Genomic DNA, 18,905 nt, shown 5'->3' on the forward strand with positions numbered 1-18,905 from the left:
AACTTGGGCGAGTTTGTGCAGTGTTGATTTAGTTCGGGAAAGTCCGAGACCGCGTTAAAACATGAACGTCAGCTCAGAGTTCACTCATCTGGGACTAGAAAATTTTCCTTTCTGTTGCTAGGTCGTTACTAAGGTTCGGACTATTTGCTGTAGAGGTGAACGTTCCATTACACATAGGAGTCTACTGACGTGACTGATTGTGTTTCAGTTATTAGTCAGACCCCATTTATTTCCATGGAAACGGGAAGCACACTCGCAAAAAACTTTAAATTTTGAGAGCAAAACGTCCATCACCATGAAAATTTATTTAATTATACGCTCTATTTTGTTGGTAATTGTTGTATAATCGCAATATTACCCTCGAGGGTGTGCTTAAACGTAATTTGAGCACTGCTCAAATGACGTTAAAGCACACCCTCTCGGGTAATATCAAAGTCCTTCTAGGCAAGTCATGCCACTCGGCGGCCATCTTGGCGACGCCACTAAAACCCCAAGGAGACCAGACCCCTATCTAAATGAATGGAGGGATGGTCAAATCCACCCTTTAACGTGATAGCAGGGCGGAAAAAACATACAGACGTGCTAGCCAGTGAAATAAGATACAAATAAAAACAAAAAAAAACATAGACTTTACCGCAGAATGACGTTTAAATCGCTATTTTTCCACAGGGAGTACTCAACTGCGCATGCGCGCGGTTTTACGACACCGCCGTGACTGTACGGCTGTAACGGCTGAGTCCGTGATCTAGCAGCTGCCCCAGCTTACCTACACCGGTCTGCCCTGCTCTACCTGGAGACATATCGGCTTGAGTCTGGAGATTTTTGCCCAAACATAAACGCTAGACTTACATGAAATCCGTCTTAATCATCACCTATGGGCTCCTAGTTCTGTGTGTGGTGACTGTGTCTGCTCCCCCCTCCCACCCGCTCCCCCGATCCCCACTAACGTTAGCTGTCTTGGATGCTATCAAGTGCTAGCATGTCGTCTCAGCAGCAGCATTCAGTTAAAATAAATAAATACAGTCCGAGTGAACCGCTGGAGCCACGGACTGATTACCGACGACCATCACTGACAACTAAAGCCTCGACCGGTAACAAGCATGAGGGGCGTTCGACTAGCGGTTAGCATCCGCTGCTAGCTTCGGTTAGCATCCGCCGCTAACAGCCGCTTCTCAGCTCACAACAAGCCTCTCGTAGTCGGTACAATAAAACAATAGAGGCTCTCGTTAATGGTGACGGTGTCTATCGGTCCACGGCTCCAGTGCTTCACCCGGACTGTGTGTTTTTCTTTTTTGGAGTGGACTGCTGCTGCTGCTGCTGCTGCTGCTGCTATCATGGACAGGAGGCTAACGCCCCCAGGGGAGGGGGCCCAGTTTGAATGTTTAGGTTAAAAAATGAAACGAACAAAACTATACATTCAAAAATTAAATTAAAGAAAATGTGGACTGATCGGTTCATTGTAAAACGCTTATTGATGTGAATGTGGTGAATTCTGTATACGTAGCCCCGAGGTAGCTCTTTCGTTCATTTCGTTTTCGTTGTTGTTGCCACCAGGTAGGTAGGTCTGTCGTAAATCTACTTGTGCGCATGCGCTGGTGCAACAACATGATTGGCCTAGTTCAGCTCTGGCAACGCAGGTGATTGGCTGCTGGTGAAAAGGGGCGGGACATGCGCCATCTTTGGCGTCGCAGCTTTCCCCATTCAAAACGGGCAGAGTGGTCTGTCTCCTCATATTAGAACGTCTCTGGTAATATTGCTTAATTATTACCTGTGATGGTTCCCTCCATTCTTCCCTGGCTCCGCATTAGTGTCCTTGTCCTCGGACTGGGCACTGTTGTCGGCCACATATGGTCCACGCACTTCTTCAGCAGGCCCTGTAGCTACACACATCCTCCAGATACTGCTCTCCTTTGACAATACATACACACACACACAGAGGGAACAGTATAAGAATGGGAATAAGAAACCGAAAGGAGAAAACTTCTATACTCGCAGCAAGGAAGCTTCTTCAACTATCTGGTGAAAGCTGAGGAAAAGAAAACAGCAGTGAGGTTTTATATCTGCATGGGGGTCTCTCTTGGTCTCCATACATGTCATCATACAAAACCAGGACATCCAATAATTGACGAGCATTACTGTAAACACGTTTGGCTGTGAAGGATTTAGTTGGTAGCCTACTGTATGGCTGGGATGTTTTACCTGTCTCATAGGTGATCAAGAGTGATTTATAGCAGACCTGGCATGAAACAAACGGCTCCATTAAATTACTGTTGTGTTCAGCTCCAGTGAGGCTTGTTTATGGGCCCGGGCTTTAGTCCACGAGGTGGTACACAACATCCAGCTGTAAAGTGTCAGGGTTTCCCCCAGTGTATTATAAGCCTGGCGGCCCGCCAGGCCTTACTTGACCCCCCGCCAGGCTAAACATTGTTTATTAATTTTTTTTAATCAGTTTTTATACTCAATAAACACGTGATCAGGTGTCTTTTTCATCACCTGACAACGTTACAACTTCGTCGCACAAAACGAGACACGTCACGGACATCATGCTCATCAGACAATAGACAGCATCAGACCGCTGCTTCACCAGCTGACCGAGAGGAACGCACCGAGTCCACGTTAACGTGAGCGGAGCCGCAGCTCCAGAGGCTCAGTCAGCTGCTGTAGCAGCTGTTAGCTGGTAGCTGTTAGCACGTCGTCCCCTGCAGCGTCAGAGCTCCGGACTCCTGTGAGCCGCGGGGCTTTCACCTGATGTGAAAATGATCCATTGTTTCATTTTTCAGCTCGTACAGTTCGCGATCACACACGTTTGCTAGTAGATCCGTGAGTGTCACGTTTCCATGACGACTGACCGGAAAAAGAGCGTGGTACGTCATGTGCACGTGACTCCAGATGTAAAAAATCTCGGAGCAAAATAAATAAAAAAAACCATGGATGATGGATCTATAATACATCCATGGAAATAAGGCTAGACTTTAACAATGGAGACACCAGGCAGTTGTTTTTTAGTTTTTTAATGCAAACAGTTGATGTTATTTATTTAAATATTTTTTTATAGCCTAATTATAATTATTAGGCCTACTTTTTTTGTGGTTGATTGAATAGCATTTCAAGAGTGCCTTTCTGTAAGACTCTGCTATAGCTGGTGTTTAAGTTACATAAAGTCTTATAATAACAGATGTTTATGATAATATTTTCAAATTTCTAGTCAACTTTTAACATGGATCCTAAGGCCTTATGGAATCACACCTGCTAAATGCTACTGCTCCATTAATGAATCTGTTCCCTACAGGGCTGCCATCGGTCAGGGTCAGGCCCCTGTCACAAAAAAACACGCTTGGGCACCGGTGGCCCGCCGATGGGCCGCCGGTGCCACCCTACCAACAAGTTTTCTGGGGGAAACCCTGAGTGTTCACTATGTTTGGCAACCAATCTGTGTTGTCAATGCTAAATATATTTTTAGTCCCATAGAAAGACTTTTCCCACTAACTTTGCACATGACTCTTATGAGTCATTGGTGGCTGTTACACATGGAAGCATCAGTGTTCCAGACATTTTTTTTCCCATCGTGATCGATTTGGAAATCTTTAGTGATCTCCTGACTTCCATCTATGATTGTGTCATATTTTCATCCGACATTTCCCTCAGCCTCATCTGCACTTGTTGTGTTTTGTGTCAATTAATCAGTTGCTAATAATGTCACTAGCAATATATTAGCATGCTAATGGTAGCATTTGCTGTTGCAGAGCTGCAAATGTGCCTGTATTTACATTTCCCAGTGTTTAACCTTTACTTGGCCCCATCCCTTCAGAAGAACTTAGAACTTAAACTACTTTAAGACAAATATAAAAAATACCAGCAGATATATAAAAAACAAGAACAGTTAAGTGCAACAATAACAGGGTATGGCCATAAGTATAAATGCGCCCGACCACACTGAGCACTAAACAATCAGCCAAAGCAATAAAAACAATAGCCAAAGCCCTTTGTCACATTGAAGTCCAACAAGGTTTTTCCAGTATGAAATTTAGTCATTTCATTGAATGTGCCTGAGCACTACAATGGCCAACATAATGAACACACAAAACTGAACAGGGGTCAACCTAAAACCACTCACTGACATCAGCAACAACCAGCAGCTTCTGCTGCAGCTGCAAACAAAGACATTCTGCTTCCTCGTGGCAGGTGAAGCAAGTTTCAGAAACACCTTCAAAACGTAATTTAATTTACACCAATACTTAGTGATGGCCACTCACAACCAAAATACAAGCTTTAACAAATTACTCTAAGGTTCCTTGCAATACACAGGATAACCTTTCATAAGGAACAAATGTTAGGAGTTTATGTATGCCCCGTCTTTGTTAACATAAAGTTTTTTCTGCCCCAAAATGACTGGGTTTCATTCAGTATTATATTTTAACAGGTTAGAGTTCACCCACCACTCCCCTTTACCTGTTGAAAATAATACCTCTAAATGGCCAATACAACCAATAAAATTTTCATTTTTATATAAGAAGGAGCTCCAATCACTTTTTGTCGAGTGGAAATGTGCATTGTCCAATCTCCAACAACTCCCATGATCCCATGAATTGACCAATGCTGTCTTTGTTATTGTTTTGATAGACAGACCCCAGCTGAAGTTACACACTGTGCTGTGAGTTTATTGGAAACATCTAAAGATGTCCTGAGCAATGAGCACAGATAGAGTAAATGAGAACAGCATTTAAACTCCTGTAAAATATCTATCAGAGTGAGGTGTGTGATAACTGACAATCTAACTCAGTTTGACACTGGGGGAACAAACCATGAGGCAACTGTAGAAACAGCACAGCATAACAAACCCCTCTTTGTCTGAATGTTTATCATTCAGACCAGTCACAGCTCTCAGTCCACCAACACACCAACACAGCGCATGTGATTATCATTACATTCAAACAAGAAACACTCCCCACAGAGCAGAGGACATAACACAGAGCCACAGCTGGTATACTGGGATAAGGTATGGCATACACAAACAACACACACCAAGCAGTCACAACATTACAACAGGAGTTTTGCTCAGTGTTGGGCTGATTGTGTATGTGCAGCCATGGAAAATGATTTTAAATCACATTACTGATGAGGCCACAAACAGCGATCAAAGCGCAAGGTCACTATGTTTCAGTCATTTGTCAGGGCTGAATCACTCTTTACTCTTTAGGTAGCCTACTTGTAGAAGCACAATAGGCACTTGTACTGGTGCAAGTGTCCATCTGTGCAGCTTTGCAGACTTTTTTGTTTGTTTTATGTTGAAAAACTGAGCAAGTTCATTAGTGTGTGTCTGGATCACGCTCATAACGATAAGTTTAAAAAAAAAAAAAAGAAAGAAAAAAAGCCTTGAATGGCCTCAGTAGGTCCATATTTAGGTCTGACAGACCATAATGCGGCCCTCTCATTCATGACGTCTAATCATGTCGTTAAACAATTGATTTGAACAGAGTTAAGTACAATTTCATGTGCCCCTATTAGCAAAAATCAAATATTGCTTTCATAAATAGGCCTACGTATTTCACTATAGTCGAATCAGACCCGCATACAAATGAAAGCTTTCTCGTACCTTAGAATGAGTTGTTAAAGGGATAATGTATAGTTCGGACCCCTTCATGTTGAATGAAACCCCTCCGCTTCGCGTCGGGGTTCCATACAACCTGTCGGGGTTTATTTCTCCATAACAACCGACCAACTGTACATTATCCCGCTTATTACACGGTTTACGAGTGAAATAATTAATTTGAAACATAATGTTGACCAAAATACGACTTCGATTTAAAATTGCATTTACCGAATCTGCAAGACCGGTCACTTCCGCTGTTTTGCCGAGCCTCCTCCCGTTCGTGCATTTGAAGCCTTTGATAATCAATCAGTGGATCGATGGATTACCATACACGTGTTAAAATGTGTGTATTGTGTGTAGTCGTATCTGTCATAATAAACAAGAGATTAACTTTACTGTTTACGGGGTGCGTTTGTGTCGCGGAGCCGCGGTGCCAGCTGCACCGAGACGAGAGGAGAGCTGTGACACCGGGTCAGAGGCTCTGATCAGCAGGTCTGGTTTCCAGCAGCGATGTGGAAGGAGCCTCCACTCTCCCTGTAACAGGTTACAAATCATTTATCTCTAACATCACTATTAGTCCGACGCTGTTTAATGACGGTAAAAATGAAACACAAGGTAAATATCCTGCATCGTTTGGTACTGCGCTGATCAGAGCGGCGTCCCTAGCAACGGTCTGTTATACATGACGACGGTCCGTCAGAAATAACAGACCGCAGAACGCAGCGCTGGACCAATCAGAGAGCAGCATTCAATAGAGCCGTGTAATAAAAGTCGTTACAAATACATAGGTAAGTGGGCGACGCACCGAACCGAGGCTGCCATGTTGCATCGCCATTTTTTACGTTGAGTGGCAGCGTAACCGTAAGTAACCACGGAAACTCACCGGAGCTGTCGGCTCGGGGAGAAAGTTTTCCAGGTAGCGCCTGTTAAAACTGTCACCACTGTGTAGTGTGAGGAAGGACGGAGGCACTGATGTTGCATTCAGGTGCAGTCAGGCAGACGGCGTCGGCAAACCAGATGTCATTTTACTCGAAGAGAGAAAGACGGTAAAACGTGGGTCAGTGACATCACCATGACAACATATTGTCACGCCTGTATTGTTTTGCCTCGTGCTGGCGGACCACTTGTTTACACATGCAGCGTCTTTTGTCTGTCTGACGTCTGTCCGATTTCACATGAATGCAACATCAAGAATACGTTCCGATATGCAACCGCACCGCTAGATGGGGGGAATTCCTACATACTGGGGCTTTAAAGGGATAGTTCAACATTTTGGCAAATTGACCCATTGCCTATAGTTTTAGGAGTTTGTTACCTTTAATTGTCGGTGCAAGCTATTTTTAGAATGCCGGAGCAGAGCAGCGAGTTTCTCAGAGCTACGCTACGAAGGCTCATGGGATTTCTTGGTTTCCCTCATCATACATCAAATCCACAATCCGACTCCAAAACACTCTGGTGGACAAGTTGTGACCTGCACGTTCACCACGCTATGAGATAATAACATAATTAAAAATAGCTTGCACCATCAATTAAAGGTAACGAACCTACTCCTAAGATTATTATTATTATTATTAGGATTATGGCAATGGGCCAATTTGCCAAAATGTTGAACTATTCCTTTAAGTTGACTCTTATATGCTGTGTGTAATGCACAGTTTTCAAAGTGCAGTGCCAATGTGACTCTTTATGAGTCTGTCCCGACAGCAACACTGCTGGCTGTTGTTTACATTCCAGCTGCTTTTTGCTGAACAGCGGCCTCTCTGACCAACTGATAAATTACACATGAAATTTTACTTCACTCTGTTCAAATCAATTGTTTAACGACATGATTAGACGTCATGAATGAGAGGGCCACATTATGGTCTGTCAGACCTAATTCTATAGACCTACTGAGGCCAGTCAAGGCTTTTTTTTAATCTTATCGTTATAAGCATTATTGATAAGGAACGTGAGCGTGATCCAGACACACACTAATGAACTTGCTCAGTTTTTCAACATAAAACAAACAAAAAAGTCTGCAAAGCTGCACAGATGGACACTTGCACAAGTACAAGTGCCTATTATGCGTCTACAAGTACCTATTACCCTCAGAAATATGCACTGTTCCTAGTCTAGAGCCCTATCTTTAATTATCTTCACACTGTGTCATCATTGCATTGACATAAAAAAAACCATATCTTTTAATATTTTTAATAAATCTGAAGGGTGGCATTGTGGTGCAGTGGTTAGCAAGACGGTTCTGGGTGTGAGCCCTGTGCCTACATAGTTTCATAGGTTCCTCCCACAGTCCAAACACATGAACATCAGGTTCAATGGTGACTCTGAATTGCCCATTGGTGTGAATATGAGGTTGTTTGTCCTCATATATGTCAGCCCTGTGACAGACTGGTGACCTGTCCAGGTTTTATCCCTTGCCTAACCAAGGTGTCAAATCACACCTTGGTATTGCAGATACTCAGTATTACTGTAAATGTCTTGGATTGAGATGGAGGGCAGATCAGTAACTCAAAGTAAATTTAGAATGCTTCACTGCACACTCCTCCTTCATTCTGAAAATAGGGACATGAAATTTTCACAACTGATCACTGTGGGGGCATTCAAGTTGAAAGAAAACTCTCTTTGGGCAGAATGATTGCTTCTTAATTCTTTATCCAGTGCTGTTTTGCAAACTGTATCTGTATCATAATAGTGTTAATCTTTTACCTTGCATGTTGTGCTGTGCTTTTACTCATTTGTTCTGTGTGACACTTATTTGTGTGTGTTTATTGGTGTAATCTTGTTGAAACCTTGTAACTCCAGTGCTGCCCCTTTTGGCCAGGTCACTTGTAAAAGGGAGATACCTAAATTCAATGATGCTTTTACTTGGTTAAATAAAGGATATATATAGATAATGACAGAGGCTCAGGAGGTAAAGCAGGTCTTACACTGGGAGCCTTGAACATGTGTCGAACATAACATAACAACCCAAACTAGTCTCAAATACGCTCAGATGACTTCTATGTTCACAGTATAGCTCTAAAAGCGATGGTCTTACCTTGATACTGAAGGATCTCCTTATACTCCTCTTATTCTCCCTGAGTGTGGTGGTATGATGCGGCTGATCATCAGTTTTACTGCCCCCTCTTTTCTCCAAGGCTGATTGCTGAGCTGTCCTATGGTGTCCATTCTCTGGATCTCGGTACCCTGTTTGATTCCCAGCGGCCCCGTCCGTCCCCCAGCTGGGAGCCCATGTCCGACACCTGTCCGACACCTCCCTCGCGTGCCTCTCGTCGATACAGTCGTCATTCGTCTTAGAGTGGCACAGGATCAGGGACCTGGACAGAGGCAGTGAAAGTTGGTTTCAGGTGTTTGATATCTACATAAATGGAAATCCATCAAGAGCATAACACATTGGAGCAATGTCAGTATTTAAATCAGAACAGAAAGTTGAAATAAAAACATTGGACCTATTATTTCTGGTCACAACAATGCAAAACTAAAAAAAAAAAAAAGCAGGATTTTGAGCTATGAAATTACTAGAGCCGCAGCAATTAATTAATTAATCAAACAATAATCGATTATTAAGTTAATGGTGAACTATTTTGATAATTGAAGAATCGGTTTGGGTAGTTTTTTAAGAAAAAAAGTCAAAATTCTCAGATTTCAGCCTCTTAAATGTGAATATTTCTGGTTTCTTTGTTCCTTTATGACAAACTGAATATCTCTTTGGTTTGGGAAACATTGATTGACATTTTTCATCATTTTATTGACCAAACAACTAATCGATTAATCGTTTACATAATCGACAGCTTAATCGATAATGAAAATAATCGTTAGTTGCAGCCCTAGAAATTATGCAATAAAGGTTCATATCTGCATGTAAATACTGCTATATGCAAATACAATGGTTCTTAATTTAACTTGATGCATCCTGAGCACTAACTGCAGACCTCAGACTGATGTCCATACCTGGAGAGCATGGCCAGCTTCTTGGAGCGCTGGTTGTGGCTGTCGGTCGAGTTGTTTATGCTGCTCTTCCCCTGGCCCCTGTGTCTTCTCTCCATCCTCCTAGCAGCCGCTGTGCTGGCTTTCCTCCTCTGGTGGGAGTATCTTTGAGGCATGGCCGTCAGTGTGTGCGTATATGTGTGCGCCTGGAGCTCAGGAACCAACACACTCCTCCTCCTCCCAGCCGGCCCGAAGCCTAATGGAGAGGGACGCTCTGGAGAGCAATTAGAAAATTCAGTTAGGACAGTCTGACTGCATCCGTGTGTGTAAGTGTTCTGAGAAACTGCTGAGGCAATTGCGGAGGCTAACAGAGATAAAAGCGCTTTTCTTTCCCAGCTTTGGAAAAAAAAAAGAAAAGAACTGACAGTGTTTTTCTCAGTCCTCATGACTGCAATTTAATCAAACTACTGTTGAGACACAGTGTGCACACACACACACACACACACACACACACACAGACACAATGGCATTCCAAATCTGAGACATGGAGCAGCGACTCATGAGGTAAGAAGACGCTCTGACTCTTAGCTCAGCTCATATTTGAAGGTTTACATAGTCTATACTATGTGAGAGCATAATGGTGTTAGCCATACTCCCATTAATGGAACTGGAGTGAATGGTGGTTTGTACACATCCACGCTTCACACTCCAGAGAGCACTATAGGATGACCCTCAAATGCATTATACATGCTAGTGTAGATTGCCTCTCAAATTTTCTATGAACTCTTTGTAAACAACGTGCAAAGGCTCTTTAACCCAGACTCACAAGGCTTCTGCTCTGACATCATTATCTTGCTCTCACCCCCCTCCCCCTCCCCCTACCACCACCATCATCTCAAAATCAGTAGGTATGAGCACTTCACCAAGATGAGTGTGATGCTGATGCCTCGGTTGCACCAGGCCTTCACACTCTCTTGGTTGGAAATCATTTCACACTGACTGAGCAGCGGTGACGACCTGAAGCTTCAGTTTTAAGTGATTGAGTGAAATAGAGGAGAGTGAACCATCATACAGGTGGAGGAGCAGTCAGACGTGTTATTTTCACTGCACTGGATTACATGATAACAGATGACTGGACTATATGTTGGACCCCAGTCAATCACATCTAACCTCTTTTTATGATTTAGATGAGCTTGACACTGTCTTTAGAGTAGGTATGGTAGATAATAAACTGCAAGGTAGGTTTAGTTATTTATTCTATAACAGGTGAATTTCTTTTTTGTTTTTTGCATTGAATGAATTGATGATGTCTTTTTTATTAGAAAATTATAGAAATTTCTGTAAACAGCACCTAATGCATTATTGATTGATTTGTATTCATTAATATACTATTTAGGTATATGATAGACCAGAGTGGCATCTTTATTCTTTACTCAGTGGCTTTCTGTGTTTTGATGGAGCGTAGACTAACTTTTTGTTTCTCTTGCAGCAGTATGTCTCGTAATTATTTTGACACCCTCCTTGAAACCGACCGCTCTGGTCTATAGTATGTTGGTCTGTACTGCTGGTTTCTATTCTATGGGCCTGGGATGGAGTCTGCATGTTCTCTCTGTGTCTGTATGGGTTCTCCAGGTTCTCCAGCTCCCTCCCACAGTCCAAAGACATGAGCAATAGGTGGATTGGAGACTTGGTGATTGGTGTGTTATCTGTCTCTATATGTCAGCCCTGTGATAGACCAGCGACCAGTCCAGGGTGAGACGTGGCTCTACATGAAGAATAATTCTTAATGCAATAGTCATTTTAAAACTTCTAAATCTCACCAGTCAGATAGGAAGGACTAAGCCTGTGGTGAAGGACTATGTGCATTAGCTTAGACTTGAGCTGGGTCTCGCTGCTGTTACAGTGATGCAGCTGCCCATATGCTGACAAATGCCTCTCTGTGCTGTGAATATTACAGCCTGCAGGTGGAATATAACAGACTTCCTCCAACATCGCCCACAGGGCAGAGACTCTGAGTTGCAGCTCTCAGCCAGTAGCCATGGGACCCTTTTCTTAGCTAACACAAGGGTTCTATACAGTTATAAAGTAATGTCTTGACTTTTTGTCACAAAAAAGTCATAGCAGTGGAAGTGTCTTGTCAATAGTTTTACAGAAATATTTTTTTATCTCAATATTTGCTGGACTGGACCAGTGGAGCAAGATGTATTGTACAAGGCTGCCGTAAGAGACAGATTTTAATAAAGAAGTCGATTGAACTCACAATCCTGAAAAGTAAAAATAAATTAAACCGCACATTTATAATATTAAAAAAATTTTAGGAATGCCTTTTTGCATTACACGATATACCATCTTTAGAGGAGCTGGTTGTCATAGCGATGCCATGCAAAACGTTCGAAACATCCTCTTCAGCGCAACACATGCAAACACCAATGACCGAAACGTCTGGACCTCCTCAATCGACCATGGCTGGTTTTTCGACTCGCCATTTTCAGAAAGGAACTGAACTGACTGAACAATTGCGACCACTGCGATAGCTTGGCTGTTTAAAAATGGCGGGCATGGTTTTGAGCTGTGCAGGACATTCCGTACATGCCGCACATTGATGACACCATGCTGCAGTGATGAATCTTTCTGACCAATCAGGGGTCTACAGTGTTTTCACATCACGTTTTAGTACCTCTCTAACTGTTTTGGAACCAGGTCCCAGACTCCATATACTTTTACTTAAGTCAAGTCGAGCTAGTAGGCTACCACATAGTTGAAATGCAGCATTACTGGTCCATCAGCTACAGGGATAGGAGTTAGGAATTGGGAAGCTGGATGGCAGATAAGGATGATGGGAACCCTAACGGATAGTTCAACATTTGGCAAATTGGCCCATTGGCATAATCCCTATAGTTTTACTTGAATATGAAACCAAGAAATTCCATGAGCCTCCGTAGCGTAGCTCTGAGCAGCTCACAGCTCTGCTCCGCCGTTCTAAAAATAGCTTGCACCAACATTTAAAGATAACAAACCTTTACTCCTAAAACTATAGGGATTGGAATGGGCCAATTTGCCAAAAATGTTAACATGCTAACCCCTGGATTTCAAGTCTGGTCATAGGGATGTGTAATGTGATCACTCTGGAGGTGGAGAAGCTGGAGCTGGGGCAACACACTCAACTAAATATAATTGGACTCTGGCTCTAGAACCAAACTCCTGGAGAGAGGCTGGAATCTGTACTTTTCTAGAGTTGTAATCAAAAGATGGGGTGTGTTCACCGACCTCAGATTTCTCTCAATTTCTTGTGATTGTGTTGACTTGCTGCCTCAAGTGAAGGTGTTAAGAATTGTAGGATCTTGTTCATGGGTGAAGCTAAAATGGAATGACAGATTTGCCCCGTTTACATGAGAGCTTTAATTCCGAATTAAAATCATGTAATTCGGAATTAAAGTTAATTCCGCTTTAAAAAGATCATGTAAACACTTAATTCCGAGTGAAAATTTAATTCGGAATTAAACTTAATTCCGAATTAAATGGGTGGTTTATTCCTATTTTAAAGCGGAATTAATTAATTCCTCTATCATGTAAACGTTTATTCTTTTTAAAAATAATTCCGGTCGTTCTGCGCATGCGTATTAACTGACTCGCCGCTCTATGTGTGTGTCGCGGTGATAATTTAACCGTGAAAAGTAGGCTACAACACACACAACATAACGTTACAGCCGCAGTGTTGTGAGTGAATCATGTCGGGACAACCAGGCTTCATGAACCCGCTTCACAGACCCCGGTGCTTGGCCGCCGCCGCCGCTGCTGCTCTAGTGGCGGCCGGGCAGCGGGGTCTGTGTGGAGCGGGTTCATGAAGCCTGGTTGTCCCGACATGACTCACTCATAACACTGCGGCTGTAACGTTGTGTTGTAGCCGAAAAGTAGGCTACAACACACACAACATAACGTTACAGCCGCAGTGTTGTGAGTGAATCATGTCGGGACAACCAGGCTTCATGAACCCGCTTCACAGACCCCGGTGCTTGGCCGCCGCCGCCACCGCCGCTGCTCTAGTGGCGGCCGGGCAGCGGGGTCTGTGAAGCGGGTTCATGAAGCCTGGTTGTCCCGACATGATTCACTCACAACACTGCGGCTGTAACGTTATGTTATAGCCTACTTTTCGGCTACAACACACACAACATAATGTTACAGCCGCAGTGTTGTGAGTGAATCATGTCGGGACAACCAGGCTTCATGAACCCGCTCCACAGACCCCACTGCCCGGCCGCCGGTGGCTCACACACCAGGGAAGGCAATCTGGGCAGTGAGGGTGTGTGAGCCCCGGCGCCGCCGCCGATGGGGGGCCTGGGATGGAGTCACACACCCAGGGAAGGCCATCCTGGCAGTTAAGAGGAGAAACTTTCTGTTTCTAAGTTGTTGTTAAGTTTAGGAGCAGCGGAGCGGCTCGCGGCTGCAGCTCTGTTCACTTCACACCAGCTTCACACACTGGGAATGGAGTTTGTTTTCTTCCGGTAGACATATGCGTAAACACGTGTACCCCCTGTCCAATCAGAACGCTTCCCGACCTCCAGACGTTGAGCGGAATTAAATAAAGGCGATTTAACGTGTTTTCCATGTAAACCCTAATTCGGAATTATTATGTCCATGTAAACTCGAAGGAAAATATTTTAATTCCGAACTATTTAATTCGGAATTAAGTAATTCCGCTTTAAAAACATCATGTAAACGTGGTAACTGACAAGCAGATCCATCGTCCAGTAAATGTTATGGTGAAGAAGAAGTTGAACCAGAAGACAAAGTTTTCAGTTTCACTGGTCAATCTATTTCTCTTCTTTTTGTTTGTTGGATGAATGGATGGATGGATAGATAAAAGTTTGTTCACTCTGAATTAAGCTGCATCTGTGCCCCCTATAGCCTAGAACAGCTACTGTTGAACGCAACCACTATGTTAAATATCTAATGTCAAATTATGCAGAATTAGATTAACTCTTTCACTGCCAAAGACGAGTTATCTCGTTTTAGCGAATCCAAGCGTAGTCTGCCAAAGACGAGATAACTCGTCTTAGCGTTTTTTTAATGGCAACGCCATGCTGAATGTCTTGCCCTACTCCTCTGTGAAGATCAGACTTGTATCATCAAAATAAAGTTCAGAAAAACACATTTGGGTTGACATATATAAAAAAAATATAGTGTGTTTCCCCCCCCTCATGGAGCGGCGTGGGTGTCTGACTGCAGCGGCGCCGCTCCGTGACACTCTGGCCGCCGGTGAGAGCTTAGGGGGCGGCGGCGGGGCTCATGGCGGCTCGGCAGCTCGTCGAAGTTCCGTGATACAAAGCACACAAGTTAGTAACAACAACCCCGTTGATCGCTCGTCGTTAGTCGTCAAGAGCGTTTGGAAAGTCGCCAGATTTTGCGAGAAATCACTCAGATAGCAGCTTGAAAATCCCGCGATCTAGTGTGGATGAGGAGCGGACGGCGCCGGCGAACGTGACGAGGAGAGCTAAAGATGGTGGGAGTGTCTGTTGTGAGCGTCAGCGTACTGTCTGTGGTTGGGAGTTCAGGGGGCACGTCAGCCAGAGCTGTAGGCTGTGTGTAGATGTGTGTGTGTGTGTGTGTGTGTGTGTGTGTGTAGATGTGTGTGTGAGACAGAGAGAGTGAGTGACCGCTGCCTGCTGACCAGAGGAAGCTGGATCTGATCTAAAGCGCCGTGTTTCGGCTACAAAAACCTGTCGAACTGATCCGAACACACACAGACACACGCGCACACGCACACGCACACGCACACACACATGCACACGCACACGTCACACACCCACACACACTAAAAAAAAGGAAAGAAAAAGTTGTAACTCAAAGAAAAGAAAGAAAAAAGGCTGCAGTAGTGTGTGTCAGTAGCTAAATGTTTTGTCTTTTGTCATCAAAAGTCATTTGTCAGTGTTGATTTTGTTGTTGTTTACAAGAGAACAACTGTACAGATGTTGAGGCGTCACTAAAGCAAAATATAAAGGAGCAAATTACACTGGTACACCTGAAAATGACAGCCGACACAAAACCTCTTTTTCTCAAGATTTTGGTGCCAAAATGGCATTTTGGGCTAAACTAACCTATATTCAACCGCCAATTTCACAAGACTGGAACAAGATAGAAACAAACTGTTTTTTTTGCTGGAAAGTAGAGACCCTCATCTTTCCTTTGATGGGTTGAATGTGTATGTAGTAAAAGTACATAATATATGGTGGGTCTACGAAAATCAGTCAGAAAGCTGGAAAATGCCTGGCAAGCTGGAGGAAGCTGCTGTGAGAATGGCTGGCAGTCAAAGAGTTAAAAGAGGGAAACAGATGTAACCAAATGAATAAACCCATCAGTAATGACCACCAGGTTCAAGGGGTTTGACCATGGAAGAAAAGACCTTCCTTTCTGATGAATCAGTGGCTCTGGTCCTGGGAGTGTGTTAGTAATTATGAAGCATTAGTCTGCTGTTTTCTTGGCCAGATAGACAGGAAACAGAGACATGGATCTCTATGCAGGAGGCCTCTGAGCCCCACAGTCTCCATCTCCCTCCCTCTCCTCCTTTCACAGACTGATCCGCTCTCCAGCTGGACGTGTGCCAGCACGGTGGGAGTGTTTACATGTTTATATCTACAATATGTAAGAGTAAATGCAAATGTCCAGTTACTGTAGATAAAACCACATAGCACTTCAGTTATCTCATCTAAGCTCTGGTGCTGGAGTTGAGTTCTGCAGTGTAGCACAAACTATTTCCAAATTACGCAGCCACGTAGCAGAACCTGCACACTAGCAAACTACATTGTACTTGTATTTTTAGACTCACTGTCAGCATCACATGCTTCTTTTATTCAGCTTTACAGTTTAACTTAAGCCATCCCATAATGTTTTGACAACCAATATATTCAACCTATAAGTTTGTTTGTACGCCAGTGTATTTAATCTTATTCATGTGGTCATTTATCACCCATAAATACCTAAGTTCGGCTTGGCAATTTAAAAGTTGCTCATTAATCTTGCACACCGTTCAGTATAGTCGTCCATCACGTACAGCTGGAACTGTGAAATGTGAATGGGCTAATAATACGTACGCTATATTTAAAAACACTTGTTTCAGAGCCTGGAAGATGCAGACTGCCTCCTGTGATGTCAGCAGGACACAGGGCAGGGTGAGTCCAACTTTCCCCTGACACACACTGCTCTATTGATGTAATGGCACACAGCAGTAACACTGTTAAGTGTGAAAGAAGACTTGAAGGAAGAGGGCAAGTGGGGGGAGGAGGAGAAGATAAATACATAGTGTTGGGCATGTTACTTTTAAAAAGTAATAAGTTATAGTTACTAGTTACTCTCCCCAAAAAGTAACTGAGTTAGTAACGGAAGCGAGCCTGCCTGTGTGGAGGAATACTGAGTGAGTAAATGAATAAACAGCTTTTTTCTGACGAGTTGATGCACTGTATAATAAATGTCTATATAGTGTACACTTTAACAGGTGTATTATTTTGTACTGGACTTCTTGAGTCAAGGAACAGCACATTTTATTGTCAGTAACAGTAACGGGAGAAACAGTAATTTTTTTGATTACTCGTTAATGAAAAAAGTAGCGCCATTAGTAACGCCATTATTTTATAACACCGGCTTGCTAATGCTACAGAACAAAAGCATGGTTTCTCTGAGGACAAGTAGCTACACAACTACTACAGATACAGATACATATATATATATATAAAATATATATATACACATACATATATACATATACTGTATATACATATTATAGTTGTGTAGCTACTTGTCCTCAGAGAAACTTTTGGTCGGTAGCATTAGCAAGCCAGGAGCAGCAGCCTAATAGATCCTGATTAAGAGAAGGCAGAGGGTGGGGCTGCTACAGCTGAACAAACGTGTGTGTTGTTTGGAGTTTTCTCTGGGGATTTTTTCCAGCCTGTGAGACGGAGCAGGACTACAGATGACGACCAAGGCAGCCACCTGGAGGAAAAACCTCTCAAGTCACGCTACAAATGAGTAATTCCCCAGTCTGACCACGTGCACATTGATAGAGATTTTTTTCTTTTTTTGGCTTCACTCTGAAGGACACGTACATGACCGATCTTGAATGTTTGTTGTGCAAATGATCTCACAATCTCAAGTGAGGGTTCCGCCGGGCCTGGCACTCTGTTGTGTCGGTGTGTTGTGTGGGATGAGCTGCAGCCTGTGAATGACCATGAGCTTGGCTGTGGGAAGAGTGGGGAGGAATCCATGCCCATCCTGTGCTGCGCCGGTCTCACTGAGCTGTTTGTGCTCTAAAAGGTCGCCTTGGACGGTGTTATGTAATTTGTGTATTCTCTGACGGCCCTCAGAAACAAACTTTATTTTTTTCCTTACTTTCCTTTCACACAGTCTCTATAGTCTAGTTGGATTCCAGTCTGAGACACATATGGTTAAGATAACTACGGCCTCGCACTAACAAACTGGTAGTGAAATTCCTACCTACCGTAGTCAATCATGTTGCCTCTCAGTCAGTGTCCACAGCTTCTACCAACTGGATCCAAATGAAGGATTCGTCCAGACAGAGCATCAGGTCAAAAAAACTATCACTAAGAGCAAAGACTCTGCTCTGCTCTGTGATTCATCTGGGGTAATGTGCCTGTACCTCCTCTCCGCCTCCATCCACCCCCACCCACCTCCTCCCTCTTTTTCCTCCACCTCTGTCTGGGAGAACACAACACTCTGTCTCAGTAAAGGCACAGCTCCCCTAAAAATCACTGCCCCTTTCCTGTGAGCCAGCTCCAGAGAGGAAAACACACCACGGGTTTGCTGTGCCTGACCTCACACCTACTTTTTTTTTTTTTTGCATCACACACTGCTTTTAGTCTTTTACGAGGCTCAAGTGAGTGAGTGTGAGTGTGCCCACCGCGTGTGTGGGTGCACAGTGTAGGCTGCATGAATGGATTCTCTGTGGTCCACTCTGGTTGACACATAACCCTAACCCTAAAGACACACTCTTCACTTCAGTGTGCGCGTTTGCATGAATCTAGTCTTCAGTTTTGGGGTCAGAGTTGTGTATTTACTGCGCTGTACTGCAATTCAAACAAGACTGAGTTGATTTTGGTCGAGGCTGTGGACAGAGAGAACCACTCAGTTTGTTTCAGGAGGCTCCGGTGGGAGGTGAAGCCTTTATGAGGTTTGCTCTGTGGTTTAGCATATGGAGGAACATTAAACAGAGACTATTTTCAAACTCTGAGAGAACCAACAATCTGATTATTAATAATGTTGCATTTTATTTATAAACACCTTTCAAGTCACCCAAGGACACTTTACAGTAGAGACGATAGAAAAACTACATTGTGGCAATAAAATACAAAGTAACATACATTAAAGCTACAGAATACAGAAA

At 43.5% G+C, this 18,905-nt stretch overlaps 1 protein-coding gene across 8 annotated transcripts in view; it reads right to left on the minus strand.

Moving 5' to 3' along the window:
* The window catches only part of il16 (interleukin 16), a 64,532-nt gene extending 46,314 nt beyond the window's left edge, over positions 1 to 18,218 (minus strand). For 6 of the 8 annotated variants that reach the window (XM_085772487.1, XM_085772461.1, XM_085772484.1 and 3 more), the window contains exons 1-4: positions 18,003 to 18,132; positions 9,539 to 9,788; positions 8,625 to 8,904; positions 1,769 to 1,908 (exon numbers count right to left, since the gene is read on the minus strand). In XM_085772487.1, coding sequence (XP_085628613.1) covers positions 1,769 to 1,908; positions 8,625 to 8,904; positions 9,539 to 9,788; positions 18,003 to 18,015 — 683 coding nt within the window. In that variant the 5' untranslated portion in view covers positions 18,016 to 18,132. Of the gene's footprint in view, positions 1 to 1,768; positions 1,909 to 8,624; positions 8,905 to 9,538; positions 9,789 to 18,002 lie in introns of those variants that run through there. The other 2 variants (XM_085772477.1, XM_085772491.1) reach the window with 2 other exon arrangements.
* Positions 18,219 to 18,905: the final 687 nt, after the last annotated feature.

Source organism: Trachurus japonicus, chromosome 3 (assembly GCF_045865225.1).
Source record: "Trachurus japonicus isolate A0001 chromosome 3, Traja_1.0".
Taxonomy (NCBI): Eukaryota; Metazoa; Chordata; class Actinopteri; order Carangiformes; family Carangidae; genus Trachurus; species Trachurus japonicus.